This window comes from Carassius auratus, chromosome 46 (assembly GCF_003368295.1).
Source record: "Carassius auratus strain Wakin chromosome 46, ASM336829v1, whole genome shotgun sequence".
Taxonomy (NCBI): domain Eukaryota; kingdom Metazoa; phylum Chordata; class Actinopteri; order Cypriniformes; family Cyprinidae; genus Carassius; species Carassius auratus.
In genome coordinates this window covers 8,542,460-8,558,401 of record NC_039288.1, presented here as the reverse complement: position 1 = coordinate 8,558,401, position 15,942 = coordinate 8,542,460, and the positions used below count along the sequence as shown (strand labels likewise).

Here is a 15,942-nt window from a genome sequence, read left to right as displayed (position 1 = left end):
TGTCACTGTTAGGCCAAACAGACAGTTCCGTCCCAAACTCATGCCATCGGTCAAGGGATTTTACAGAACATCTTGTGCAAGTTTGTTAAAATTGAATCCAGGTGCGGAAAATCATTAACATTTGGTTGTGGGCTATGTTCAATCAGCTAACAAGTTTATCTCCTAGCTTTTAATTATTCTGTAGATGTTTTTTTTTTTCGTAGTAACTGTTCTCAAACTCTGGCATCCTTTGTTATAAAATGCATGCTTTTTCACTTAAATTGAATTAATTTTATATACTTTATTTATTATTTTTATGTATTTGCCTTTTTTAATAAATGTACTTTCTATGCTACTAGCATCAGTAAGCAGAATTGTTACAATATTGACTGTTTTCAAACAGGTTTCCAGAACAAGACCGCCACTGGCTGAACACACAGACAGTCCCGTCCCAAAACAAAAGGTTTTTTGTTGTTTTTTTTATTTATTTTTTTGGATACTACAGATCTGAGTACCACATCTCTAAGAAAAAAGAGCGTAAACAACAGTAATATCCAACTATAATAACACTTCTTACAACATGGATACGGGCAGGCTGGGATGCAATTTTAGTGCAGGTTTACCTCACTAGAGCACTAATGACACAGCAAGCTCAACAAGACTCAGCTACCTTGACTGAAAAGATGCCCGCAGATATTAAATCAGCATTCCTCTGAGAGCTGCCCTCAGAGCTTCATAAAGACCACATCCAGAGGCTCGAACATCCAGCTCGACCTTTAAAATGTGCACACTCTCCTAGAGCTCCAGGAGCAGGCACGTTTGTATTCCTTACCGTTGACTCGGTTTGTCCCCTTGAGGGTGAACAGGGGTGCACTGCAAAGCTGGTTATATTAAAATGATATTCACTTCGTGAATTTTGCCGTGCTTGATGCAAAAGCAAGCAAGTGTTCTGGCTCATGCAAAACATGCCGAAATTGGACAGCTGAATATTGTTCATTTAAATTCCTCCTTGTTTCATGCATTACATAAATTTGGACTTGTCCAAACTGAAAGTTTCCTAGCTTTCTCTTGCAGTCAGAATAAAAACAGCATTATGCCAATGTTTCCAAAGTTGCAGGAAGACTTGCATGTCAGCAGCCTGGGGAGGTTAAAGATGCGTTCACGCCATATTGGAATTCCAACTTGTGAACTGGGAGTTTTCTGAGAGCTATGACTTGTACCACGTGACTGCTGTACCACCTGACCCCCACAGGCTCTGTTTAGGCACTAATAGTGCTGTATAGAAAAGCATAATTCCGAGTCCGAGGAGAACGTCATGTGCTGTCATCTTGAAATTACGGTAATTACGATATGGCAAGAAGGCAGCATAATTCTGCCGATATCTGTCATGTTTATGCCTCTGGTCAAGTGATAGACTTCACAAATCTCCCTCCATCAGTAATTGAGCTTTGACAGCTACACGCCTGTACAATATTCCCTCATGTTTCTTCGGCTTACATCAGCTGTCTGCTAGAGATCTGGGAAAACTCGACAAATACCTGCTGAGGCAGCATGTGCCAGGGAGATGTGGTGGAGGGGGGAGTGTGAGGCAGAGTGAGGGAGAGAGAATGCGTTGGGAGTTTGAGGAGAAGGTGTTTTCAGAACATTACCTGGAGAAAACTAACCGTTAACATTTTTATTTATTTCAAAGCAAGTTGCTCGCCCAGCAGAGACAGCACCCTGCCATACCTGTTGCATAAGTCCAAAGAACTTTTAAGCCAGTTATTTGAGCTGTAATGTGGCCAATCATTATGGAGCTGCACGGAAACTGATATATATATTTTACCAGATAGTGAAGTTTGTCTTTTTTGCTGTCATTGCGAAGCAGGTTTATCAGACTGGTCTTAACTAGTGAGACTAGGAGACCAGCTAACTAACCAGCTAAATCAGCTTAGTCAGGCTAGGAAATCAGCTTGACCAATTTAAACAAGCTAAGACCAGCCAACTAGCATAGGTTGGCTTTAGCTGTTGTTGTTGTTGTTTCAGGTGGATAATAAACCTTTTACAAATGCATCTTTAGAAAGTGATCTGCGTATAAGTACTGCAAGATCTGAGATTTCTGAATAGAAAACATGTCAGTTCCTTTGGAGTACTGCTGCATAGATAAACCAGACTTAGGTTAGCCATGTTAAAGTTCAAGCTAAATTCTCAACAAAACATTCCAAGTTAACAAGGTCAGTTGCATGCCAATTGCTGTTTATCAAATCTCACACTGCCAGGTCACTTTCCAAGCCTCATGCTCACTAGCCAGGTTACGTTTCTATTCCTGACAAGCGAAAGGCCAAGTTCTTCAAGTTCCTAATTGCAAACACTAGGCAACTTTCACTGCAGCTCCCATGAGAGGTCACTTTCTCCTGCCTGAAAAACCAAAGGTTTGGCCAGTGAGCTCAACCCTGAGTTTGTTTAATCCTTCATAGCCAAGGAACTGAAAAGAGGGCCTGGGTGGGGGCAAACCAGGGCCACCTGGAAGGCTTCATAAACATGTCTATCTTTCTGCACTCTCCAAAGGGTTCTAGGAAAGTCATAAAGAATTAAAGGAGAGGTCCCTTTGCTGAGAGGTTTTATTTTTTCCTCTGGAGACATATTCACTTAGTCCAATCGAGTAATTTCTTAAGCGTAGAGACGTCCGTCAGGTGGCCGCAGCATCTTGTTGCCTTTCTATTAATTGTCAGGCTAAAACCTCATGTTCTGTTTGTAGTTTCAGAGACTTGATAGCTCAATAGACGAAAAGATTTACTTAACAGTAGATTATCAAGTTGATGACTTTCCAAATCTTCTTACAATACTCATTACATTTCTGAGTGCATGTGGTACAATAAAGGAATAAAGCATCAAATATATGTCAAATGGGTCTTGATCATATTAAAATAATTTAAAGAAAAAATGTTTTTACATGTTAATCACTGGGTTCTCTGGACTCCAAACAAGAAACAACAAGTCGACTCAACAGAACTTTTGGGCCATTTAAGGGGTGAAAACAAATAATATCCGCTAACTCGGATTACATTTACATTTCTGGTACGCCCTGTGGTAGCTTGAGAGCTAAAGAAAAAGTTCAAAAAGCTCCGGCGGCTGACAAATGATGCTTGAGAGATCATTATATTGAAGCCATGATCAGACCCCTATGCCAGTACACTGTCTCACCCCGCTCTTGCAGGAGATGTCTCTTGTTGCAGCTGGGAGCAGAATCCCATAACTGCACAAGTGGTCAATTTATACAGCGTGCAATCTTACAGCTTTTGAGTGCTTTCCATTATGCAAAACCATTAGGTGCATCCCTTTTGTTTAAAACGTTTGCCAAAGCCTTTCAAAGAGGTCTACTCAATTTCACATTTATATGTGCACCACTGCATTTATTAAAAGCCTCTAAACAAAATCATATGGCCCTGAGTAAGTAAAGAAAAAAACTGCTATCACACTATCAGTTTTGTAGCAACAGCTTTGGTGCACTGCAGGGCACAAGAGTTCAGATGTCAGTGGGGTTTTGATTGTGTCGCAGACTGGCGCTGAAATTGGGGGCAAGTCATGGCCTACTGGTTAGGGTTTGACTCCTAGTTCTTGTGCAGTAAAACAAATACATATGTGTGGTGAATGTAGAATACAGCTGTGGTGTGGGTGCATTCTTAAGTGCTTTAAGGGCCCTGTGTAATCTATTATCTCTTTAAGACCTTCTGTGCAGACTTAAGACTTTTCATGTTTGCATTAACGACGACGCACACCAGCAACAAAAGACAAGTCTGTTAGGAAACAGAACTTTCCCTGAAGCGTGATTGCTATAGTGATCTGGTATTTGGATGTTTACTTAAACCCTTGTAAAAAAGCAACATTGGACCAGTCGGTGGAAAGAAAATCCAGTTCTTAGAATAAAAACTCAATATTTACGCCTAAAGTCAGGCAAAGCAACTGATTCTTCCATGACAGCTTCACTAGCATGAGAACAAGCAGGTAAGACATTTACATACAGTATTTGCATGCTCCATACTTAGAAGTTCAAAGGGAGCTTACTGAAAACATGAGTCACATGTCGAAATCTTTCCAGTCACTGTTTAGGCAGAAGGCCAAATCTAAAATGCATTTAATTTAAATTAACTCTACGACTCTTTAAGCTCAGTCCACCATAACAGAAGCCTAGTGTGAACTCTGTCCTGTATTTTTCCCTTTTCATTCACAGGTCTTTATTTTTCTCCTCTATTGCCTGCTTCCTGCTGCATAGCTGATGTGTCTGGACTTGTCCTCCACAATCATTTCACAGACAACTCTAAAAAAATCAAAGAGCACTATAGCTCACGATTGCACAACAGGACGCGGGTGTAAACAAGCAAGTCTCTGGGCACTTACCCAGAAGGGGTGGGGCACTGCTAGGTGACGTGAGGGCAAGGGTGCTTGTCAGGCTGGATGTAAGCTCGGAGGAGGCAGTGCCTGGGCCAAGTGTCGGAAAATACTCGGGGAACCATCGGAAGGATGACACGGGAGTGCCGTGTATCCATACATCATCATCCGAGTGGAGCCCCTCCTCCTCATCCTCTCCTGTGAGGAGATCCAGCCAGTTGGGTTCCCTGCTGTGGCTGGCTCCTTGAATCAGAGCCCAGCGGAGCAGCAGCAGACAGGCTCCAAGTCCCAGAAGCAGGAGCAGAAAAGCGGCCGCAAGGAGTAGGGTTCTTCCTCCACATGCATCCCTCGGAGGGCCATGTGTGGTCGGCTGCAGTGGAGGGAAATGCTCCACTCCGGCCCCCGACATGAGCCCGATACTCTGCCCCTGATAAAGAGACACCAGAAGGACAGGCAGCGAATAGACAGACACATCTGGGTCCATCGGAGGCTCGTCCAAATCCTGTTCAAAATCTCCCGGCTTGCACTTCCTCTGCAAGCACTCAAAGGGCTAACGTGTCTGGTATGAAATCTCCAATACACGCTTCTCAAACTGACCTGCATACACATACCACAAAGCCAGTTTTCAGGTGTCACACAAAGCTGCCCTCACACACTACCTGGTGTGAAATTGCAGTGTTGTGGTCCTTGCGGTGTGCTAGATGTGGGGTTTCAGATGTGGGGTTTCAGATCCGGGATGACCCCACCAAGAAACAGCAGCACCAGCCTTCTGCCCACAGCTCTGATGGTCATAGCCAGCTGCAGCAAATCCTCCCCACTGGGGCACACATTCACACACCCACATATATACCAGAATCCGGTCTGATGGGGAAAACAGAGGGGCTCTCCAAACACACTTAATGAAGTAATGAATACTGTGAGCAAGACCACCAGCAACATGTGGCATGGGGGGAGTTGGAGGGACAGCTGTGGTAGATGACTACAAAGGGTAGCACCTTTAAAAACAAGCAGAAATTGGAAATATATATATTCCTTATGTGACCAGAGAAAGAGCACGAAACACAGCACATGGGCCTAAAGAATCTGACCCTAGAGTCAAAGTTCACACACGGCTCCTAATGGCCAATGCTTTGAAATCCAAAGCATGCTCCCTGGTACATATAAAACTCACTTACAGGACACACATGACCTCGAGGAGAACACATACCTCATACTAATTGTGACCATAAAACCAGTCTTAAGTCGCTGGGGTGTATTTGTAGAAATAGCCAAAAAAAAAAAGATTTGTATGGGTCAAATTTATAGAATTTTCTTTTATGCCAAAACTCATTAGGATATTAAGTAAAGATCATGTTCCATGAAGATATTTTGTACATTTCCTGCTTAAATATATCAAAACGAATTTTGTATGTATTTAGATTTTTTTGCACCCTCAGACTTCAGATTTTCAAAATAGTTGTATCTCAGCCAAATGCTGTCTTCTTCTAACAAACCGTACACTGATGGAAAGATTATTTATTTAGCTTTCAGATGATGTATAAATCTCAATTGAAAAAAATTGACACTTAAGACTGGTTTTGTGGTCCAGGGTCACAATTAAATTAGGGGTCATACATTTGGTTCCCCCAGTCTTTGTTTTATATATATATATATATATATATATATATATATATATATATATATATATATATACTGTCCAGTTCACATTAGAAAAAAAAATTATAAAAAAATAATATATTTAATATTGAAGTACTTAAAATAATTAAAAATTACCTAATTTAAGAATATCAAATATATATATATATAATATATAATATTGCATTATTTTCATAATTAAGACATTCAAAATAGTTTTTTCCCTAATTATTTTTATGCAGTAATATGATTCAGTTCACACTTTATTTTAAGGTGCTCTTGTTAAATGGCAATTATATCAAAATAGTATATGCTAGAAATAGGGTATAATGTAGGATTTTACATTGCAGGTATATGCATAATTATCATAAAATAATAGTAAAATGCAAAAATTAAATAAACAAATAAATGTGTATTTTGTAAGTGTAGCTACATTTTCTAGCTACAGGCAAATACGGACTGCACAATATATTATGACCATACTGGTATTTTTATATTTAAACGCTTTAAAATAATACTACACAATAACAATACAATAACTACACATCTTTAAATAAAGCTGTGATGCCTAAATTCAGTTCTTTGCGTGTGTTTTATATCCAAAATGGTAGAAGATTTAAGTCATAAATCAGTAATGAAAACAACGATCAGCTTAATGTTATTGCCCAGAATTATTAATTAGTAAATTCCCAAGCAAAATTTTTTTTATTTCATGCCAGACCACAACATATTCCTAGACAGGTTTTGTGAGATTTGCACACACACACACACACACAAACCTTGACTCTGCAGTAACCATAAAGATATAATGTAGAACTCAAAACAACAGAACTATTTGGGCTCTTGGCAGTCTTTTGTTTGTTGATGTGTTATGTAAAGCTGCTCTATTTGTGCTGAATAAGGGCTGCTGTCACCAGTTGTTCCTGTTGGACTGTAAATACAGTTCATTTGCCATGAATCTCCATTTCTGAAGGCTGACACCAGTCGTACCGCTCACCCACAGCGATCGATGTCTTCAGTTCCCTTACAGGTACTTGACATTCTAGAACAGTCACTGCAAATGTCCCAAAAAGAGTTCTAGCATCCTTTAAGCCCAGTTAATCTTGTCATTTGGGTTGTCGGAGAAAACGAAGAGCCTGTTTTTTGCAACAGCAACAGAATGAGACAAGAAGGCAAGAAATGGCAGATCTGAATCAGAGGGGTCAACGTGGTTATCCCCAGATTTATGCTGGTGCTTGGCCAATGCCTGGAGTTAAAATCCTACATTAAAGATAAGTGATGATTTATATTAGTCAAGTTAGGCAGAAATGGATTGGCTTTCATCACAGAGGCAGGTGTTGTGTTTGAAGTTTTGTGAGGAGCTTCACAGTGGTTTGTGAGAGCGGGAAATCGGCACAGAGAAAGGAAGAGAGAGAGAGAGAGAGAGAGAGAGAGAGATTGCTGCTGGTGGGCCCCAGCATGACTGATGAGTTTGGAACAATCGGCTGCCCAGCTGCGTTTTCCATCAAATACATTCTTCTCCCCTCACGCTTTCCCTCTGTCCCCCTCGTTCACTCTGCGGCTGTAAGCAGCGCCCTCTAGGGATGTGATTTTTATGTGATGGACAAAGTCTTGAGCCATCTGTGGCAGGAATATCCCCATATCTGTACTACCACAGCCTGGATTTCACATCATCCTATTGTTCCACTAAAAAAGTTTACTTTGCTTCTGACGAGATTGAATATGATCTGATTGTATGCAATCGAATATCGCTCTGTTTTTATTTGATCGAATCATTGAAACATTGAAAATCTCATCCATGTGTGCAACTGCCCGAGGTACTATGCAAGTAAAGTCCCAGTTGTGAACTTTTCTATAGATGTGACACACGCAAAACTGAAGCATGAAGACCGCTCCGAACCCTCCTTAAATGGCCTGCTGCCTGAGAATCCCCAATCCTGTGGTCCGCACAGAGGAGATCTAAGAGAGGAATCACCTCGATTCGTCTCTGGCCTGGAGTTCTGGAATAACATAGAAACCGATTTCAAAATATGTGATTCTGACATCCTGATTCTGACAAGCACTTAAAGCACTTAGCAGAGGTTTGTAGATTCTGCAAGAACAGCATTTTAAACCTGATTTAAATACAATATGATGAGAAAAATCATTCTGAACTTAGAACTTAACTTAAAACTGTACTTATATTACATATAAAGTGAATATGAAGTCAAATAGGGCTCTATTATATTGCCTTTTTACAATTTTTATTTATTCATTTAGCAGAATTTTATGAACAATATGATATAGATTATTTTTTATGCATACGGGTGTCTGATAACTGATATGCAAAACTGACTTTTTTAAACTTACTCTATTTCTGCTTTTTGAAAACATAATATGCATATTGCATAATGGATATTCTTGGGATAATTAAATGAATAATAATAATAATAATAAGAAGAAGAACTATTAACTAAAAAATCTGTTGTTGTTGTTGCAACACTTGCAATATTATATATTTTACAAACAAAAGTACTAACAAAATTATTATGTAATAATTATCACATATATATATATATATATATATATATATATATATATATATATTTTTTTTATTATTTATTTATTTATTTATTTATTTATATTTATTATTATTATTATTATTATTTGTAATGAGTTATATAAGATAATAAAAGTATATAGTATTTATAATAAAAGTTGTTGTTGTTTGAAATGTTATACATTTTTCAAAAGCAGTATCAGTGAATATTACTATAAATAATATAAAATAATAGAGCGATTCTTTTTATGTTATGTAAAAATAGCAGATCTTTGCAATAAGTGTAAATAGTAATTAGATGCTATTTATTCTTATAAATAGTGACAGATATTTTTTGCACCTCTTTATTGTTGTACATTAACAGCGTGCAATGATAACAGAGTGTAAATGATTAAAGAATTGTTAAATAGACACTGCCTTATTGGTACATCAAAGCCCTCGCTATAGCCTACCAACCCGAGTAAAACATCTGAAGTGATATGTGATGAAAAAGGGAAGAGTGAGTTCGAATTTTGGTCGACGGCATCATACTTCATCCACAAGCATTACTCTCTAAAACCTGCTTTACTGCAGACACTGACGAACACTGTCCAACCAGTGTCCGACTTTTTTCTCAAAATTAAAAAAGAAAATTCTCAAAACACGACTTCATTCTCGCAATTTAATTATATAATTCTCAACATTTTATTTCAACATTTTCCTTGAAATTTAACGAGTTTAATCTTGTATTTTAATTAATTTAATCTCGAGATGGTTTTATTTTTATTTTATTTTTTTATTGCTTGGCCCTTATCCTCTTCCGTAGTAATACAATGAGTTATATAACAATATTATAATAATATTATTAATTATTATCTATATTATTATATTATTAATCCACAATAATAATAATAATTGTTATTATTATAGCTATTTATGCCATTTTATTTACATATAAATCCCACCCTACATTTTTTTATACATCTAAAATATATTATATTATGCAAATAAAACAACTTGTATGGTCAAATTGCTAGCAATTCTTCAAACGAATATGAAGAGGTTTGAATGTTCAGCTTATGAACATTAATGTTCTTGCTATTGCTTAATATGGAATAAGATAACAGTGGAGGGTATAAGCATGTTTTGGTGTGACAGCACATTTGTAACACTAATACTGCTGTCTGCACGGGCTGATTGTTTGCCCACTAAATATTCGTCCACAGCATAACCTTCTGACCTTTTCATGTCCCGCTTCACCCGACTGGTGACCTGTGACACCACAATGCTTTGATTAACCAGAGTCACCTTCAACACAGACACATACACAAACACACGGTAGCAGCAGGCAGTGAAGGGTGACAGCGCTGTGGTGTTGAACTGAGAGGCGGCTATCATGGGCTTGCTGTACAGAGAGAAGAAGCAGTGTTTCGGAGGCAACCACGTAGCCAAGCTGCCCCCAGAGGAAGGGGGTGGGGTCTAAAATCATCTGTTGTTTGTCTTCATTAATTGTAGTCCCAAGGTCACAGGGTCTCAGGACACCCTCAGTTCAACAGCCATAACTTCAGCCCTGTTCAGCTATAATTAATGAGTCTAATTACTCAGCTCAACTTATCTTCTTAAACTTCCTGCTGGAAGAGCCAAAATATGCATGTGTGTGTTTACTGGAGTCATTTAAAAGGGAGGTGTGTGATGAAAAACAGCCTTTATGAAGAGAGAGATTCATTTCCTGTGTCATACCACCAGGGCAGTAATGACCAAATCAGCCAGCGATCTTATTGGCCGGGAGGGTGAGAGGCAGCATGCAATTGGCTGAGTGCCTGAAGAGAGCCAACGATCTACAACTGCATTATGAAATGGGTTTGAAAAAGCTGCTTCTGTAAAGAATCTTCTGCTCTGCCTTCATCTTTCACTCTTTTGCCCTATCTTTCCTTCTCTTACGACACCTTCCCATTTCTTGTTCTTCTTCTCAGGCAGATTCACAGATAGCACTAGTGCATACAGCTGCCGCAGGCCACCAAAACGCCATAGCTTTTCTCAACAGTAGCTGTTCAGCTAATGACCTCAGGAAGAAATCAGTCTCATCAGCGACTAGAATAAATTAAAGGCGTGTGTCCTCCTCAACACAAACATCATGCAGACTGTACAAGCACTTCCCATAATTTGCACCATAGAAATTGTTAGAGCCAATTTGGGTTGCTCTCCGTTTGATCTTTTCCAAACATCTTTTTCCAAACTAAAAGTTTGAAGGGTAAATATATAAACATTTTTACTCATCTGCCATGTAGTTGTATAAGAAGCCCAACTCCTGCTGTAGAAGACATCCCCCAAACCACAACACTTCCTCCTCCACCTTTCACTGCTGTCTTTCCCCAGTTTGCACGAAAAGAATGTTTCCTTTCAGAGCCAAATCAATTAAACTGGCTATCTCAACACTAAAGTGTACTCTGAATCAGTTCTTCTCTCTCCACACAACATACTTCTCATCAAAGGTGAGCCTAACCTTTTGATTCTTTCTGCTGATGAGAGGCTTGGTCACTGCAGAATGCGTTTTCAGTCCCACTTCTCTTAAACATGCTGAGACAGATCCATACCCTGTTCAGCGCTAAACTGTGAGCATTTTCAGCTGCAGTGTTGAACCGATTCACCATTGAGAGTCTCTGCATCTTCCTGTCTTCTCATGCATTTGTCTTACGTGGACAACCAACCTCTTTGGAGGACTTGAATGAATTAGTGTTTCCATTCAAAGTTGCGAATTTAACATACACAAAAAGGAATATCGCATACAACATTTGTGAATAATAACCACTGTTTCCATTCAATGAATCAAAGAGAACAAAATCTGATAAACTGACACTAAATATCACTAATAAAAGTAGGAGAAGCCACTGAAAATAATAATTTTCATTTATAATAAACCACTTGCGCCTCGAGCGTGCAGACGAAACACAATAAATGCGTTAATAAATGAGGTGGATGCTGCTGTTTGGGAAGACGGTAGAGTAAGACAGCTCTGAGAGGCAGTTATACAGAAATACTTTCAAGAAAGAAATTGCTTGGGCATTTAAGAAGGACCATAACAACCTTTCAGATGCTGTGCAATGAGATCTGTCCGCTGGTTAGTTAGGTTTGCCGTCCCATAGCGCATAGAGGAATTTATTTGTAAATTGCATTACCATCTCCCATTGTTCGCATTAACCCTTTTTTGCTCAAGCGAGCATAAAAACTTCATTGCGAATTAAGAGATTGTTTTATTTTGTTTTATTTGTGCATTCCATCATCCATTTCTGATACAATACTTAAAATGGTTGTACTACTATGGGGCTGTTGAATGCTTGAGTCTGATGAACATTCTAAGGTCTTAATTTTTGGATAAATACTTGGCTAATGTAATTCCAGGCAGGTCTTGACTGCATTACATGTCTGTATTACTTTTTCCAATGACTGCAGCTTTTTAAAAACGTCCTTACAGCCTCCAACAGCAAAAGAAGCAAAACCCACTGTGACGTTGACTAGTTTAGCTATTTGTAGAGACACTGCTGCCGAAATCTGTTGAGAGACACACAGACTCAGGTAACTCTTAATCTCTCTCGGCCTCTGTCTCTTATAACTGCATTAACAACAGCATTGGTCTGCTATCAACAGCTCAAGCCTCCGTTACAGTTCTAAAATTATGTTTTGGAATTAGCAATGGAGGCATGGGATGAGATGTATAAGAAATTAATCCTACACACAAGAACACAAGAATGTCTTGAAATACATCATCTGAACAATGTCGAAAGCTGTGGTAACTGTAGTATAAGTGAAAAAACTGACTTAATTATTAGAAAATAATGCACACCCAAAGTAGTGATGCGGCCACAATCAAGTGTTTCCTATAAAAAATCTCACAAATACAGAGTTCTGGCATGAAACTCTAGATGGTGCAGTCCGATAGGTCTAACTCAATCTGACCTAATGACATCATTATCACATGGCACAGATGATTGGTTCTCTCCTGTATCAGTAGCCAATGAGCTCACTGCTCAGCATGACTAGCGCTTACCATAGCAGTTTCAGCTTGCTTCAGAAACCCTTCCCCTTCCCCAGCTCCACCTGTATAGATCTGATACGAGGTGATTTGTGTGTTATATTTGCAGCAGCAATATTTCTTACATGGTCACAGCAGCATGTTGTAGATATATTGGCAGTAGCAAGTCATGTACATTACTTTGCTTATGGCAATTGTGGTTTTATTTCTCACAACGTGGTTTTATGTCTCGCGATTCAGCGTTATATCTCAATATCAGGCTTTTTATTTCAATGAAGAAGATTTTGTTTCTTGTAATTGCAACTTTTATTTTTATATCTTACTTTTAAATTTTTCTCACAATTTTATTTTTAGTTGTTTACTCTGAGACCGAAAAAACGTTCCTTAGCAAGAGTTGAACTTGTGACCTCCTAGCAAAGATTATTCCTCTGAGTTACATCAGCTCCTGCTCAATAGGGGCCTGATCCCCCCTGAGACAGAAATCCTAGACTTGCCCTTTTCTGCAACGTCAGAATTCCAGAGGCTGTGTGAACAGTATATCGGACAATTAGTTGGAAGGTATTTCCTAAGCTGATTTATGTTTCTCCCCTGGGCAATTGAGCACTTCATTGGTGGTGGCCTCATTCAGGTTGTTGATCTATGTTGCATGCTCTTTTTTTCTTCACTATGAGGACTGTATTGGGGGCAGGTCACTCCCTGAGCCTGGGGCCACACCACCTCCGATGGGCTTTGTCTTGCCTCCACCTTCCTTGTACCTGTGTGTGTGTATGTGTGCAAGCTGTCTACCGTGATACTGTGAGACCTGTTCTGGGGCGCCTCACATGCCGACAAACAATCAGAGTGAAACATACACAAACACACATATGCACGCACCTCTCCCAACCCTCATGCTGCTGCAAACCTCCACACGCAACTACAAAATGCACAACGAAGTGTAAGTAATTCCTTCTGGAAAAATCCATCTTAACTGAGTTTTGAAACATGTACTTTACCACCTTAGAATAGTAATTGATTTTAGATAATAAACAAATAAACTTGAAATTTGAGATAGTTTTATTAAGTTGGTACACTATCTTGGATCAGCTACAAATCAGATATCAGCTGTTTACACCAGCCTAAGGTGGTCATGCTGGTTTTGAGAACATGGTGGGTGGTCAACCAGCTATTGACCAGCTAATAAGCAGATTTAAACCAGCTACAGACTAGCAATCATGTTCCAAAACCCAGCTACCAGCTTGAACTAGGTTTTCTATCAGGGGTGAGATACCTGGAGTAATCTCGACTTAGAGGAGCAGCCAACTATGCACTTACAGATATGTGCAAAACCCTGACATAAACACACACTTGTTTTTAAATATTGCCCATGTTGTGATCTTGTGCACGTCTTCATCTCTCACCACAATACATTGTCATCAAAAAAGAATGTATATATCTGGCATTCGCAAAACTGATGGCAGCCAATCAGCAAAGACAGACTCTTGTCTTCCTTCCTGTTGTACACCATGCTGATCTATTACTTTAAAGAAAAGTTTTCACTTACTGCTTTGTACGTGCACTGTACTGGTGCCATTCTCCTTCCCCCAACTATTCTCTGCCACACATGTGTAATTCCCAGAATCCTCCAGCTTTGCACTGCTAATCTGAACTTTGGAAGTTTTCCTTCAAGAAGAAGACAGACAGAAATGGGAGAAAGAGTCAAGGGTTCGGCTATTACAAATGGCAGAGGGAGAAACTCTCCAGAGAAAATGTATAAATTAGAGATCAGTTCAAGTCTATAAATAGAGATATGATAACTCTGTGAATCCCAGCGTTCTAGTTTGTAAAAAGTGAGCTTTACATTGCTTTTGCCTTCCACAAATGGCTCTTTTTGGTGAAGAAAACAACCAACGAATCACTTAATTTGAAAAAAAAAAATCTCCTTTAACCTTAGATAATTTCGTTATATTGTCTTTTCCATAGAAGATCGTTTTCAAAGCAATTTACTCACATTAATATTGCTCCAAACCAATTTTTATGGAACTCAAAATGTAGAAAGAATCTTCACACAAATCTTTCTACATGACAGCTCATAGTGACCATGTCTGTCAAACTCCAATAAATAAATAAATAAATAAATGCACCATGAAAAGTATACATATTCATTAGGCGTTTCTCAATATCAAGGATACTTCCTTGGAAGGACTGCTCCTTCCAAGTCACTTCCTTCAGAGGCTAGGTGAGACTCCTCTTTAGCACACGGAGAACACGCAAATGGAACAGGCTAGCAAGTGCACATAATTGCGTCATTACGTCAGTGAAAAGGTCCATTTGAATAACGCTGTGAATGTAACTAGTTATTTATAAAAGAAATGCCATTGACGCAACCAATTGTTAAATGACAGGTCCGGTTCAGTTAATCATTTGTATTTGTATAATTTACAATATCAATACGGTAGTAATTTGTACTGGCATTTTAACGTCAAACTTTACTTTGAGTTTTACTCACTACAGTTTTATTTACAAACAAATGTTTGGTAACGTAAATAAAAACCGTTAACGCTCCGACTACGTTAACGTTCGACATTTTTTTATTTATTTTAAGAGCGTGAAGAGCGCGAAGGATACACATATGCACCCTTTCCTGTGTATGGGATATTCTTCGAACAAAGGACTCAGGCCTTGGTTGAAATTCCGAGGATCCTCGACATTGGAACAGTCCTTTGACGGATGCCGATGACGTAGCATCCTCGAAATACTGGCTTCCGAGGATCCTTCCTTGACATTGAGAAACACCTATTGTGTTATATATTTCATGTCTTCAGAAGTCATATGAAAGCTTTTGTGAGGAACAGACCAAAACTGAAGTCACTATTTACAACAAATCATGCATGCTGAAACACTTCACTTTAATTACAAGGGCACAGTCCACAGCTTTAGGACACTGCCCTTGACTTATGTGAAGGTCACAATCCACTCTTCGAATGTTTAATAAACGTTGAGACCTGGAGGTGTGTGCTAGTGTGCTAGTGGACATGCTGACTCACTTGCCGTTCCTGGAAATTTTGATCTCTTTGCTCTTCTTCAGTTCAGCGCCATCTTTGTACCACTTGTACTGCGGGGTGGGTTTGCCAGAGGCCCCACACCTCAAAATCAGCCTGCTTCCTTCGTCCACCAACACAGGATTTTTCATGCGCTTCAGTGAGGGAGGAGCATCTGAACAACAGAAAGAAAGAAAGGAAGAAAGAAAGAAAGAAAGAAAGAATGAATGAATGGTATTACAATACTTATTTTAACACCAACATGTAGCAGCATTGATGCAGTGATGGAGAAAAGAAGGGAGGACGCATAGAGAGAGAAAAACCCAGAAAAGGATCTCTTAGCTGGCCAGATGATGTCACCAGAGACACTGGCAGTATGAAACAGTTCTCTCTTC

At 39.1% G+C, this 15,942-nt stretch overlaps 1 protein-coding gene across 4 annotated transcripts in view; it reads right to left on the bottom strand.

The window, feature by feature from the left end:
• Positions 1 to 15,942, bottom strand: part of LOC113064069 (pro-neuregulin-2, membrane-bound isoform-like) — an 83,989-nt gene that overhangs the window by 28,174 nt on the left and 39,873 nt on the right. For all 4 annotated transcript variants that reach the window (XM_026234604.1, XM_026234602.1, XM_026234605.1 and 1 more), the window contains exons 2-3: positions 15,554 to 15,722; positions 14,071 to 14,189 (exon numbers count right to left, since the gene is read on the bottom strand). In XM_026234604.1, coding sequence (XP_026090389.1) covers positions 14,071 to 14,189; positions 15,554 to 15,722 — 288 coding nt within the window. The remainder of the gene's footprint in view (positions 1 to 14,070; positions 14,190 to 15,553; positions 15,723 to 15,942) is intronic.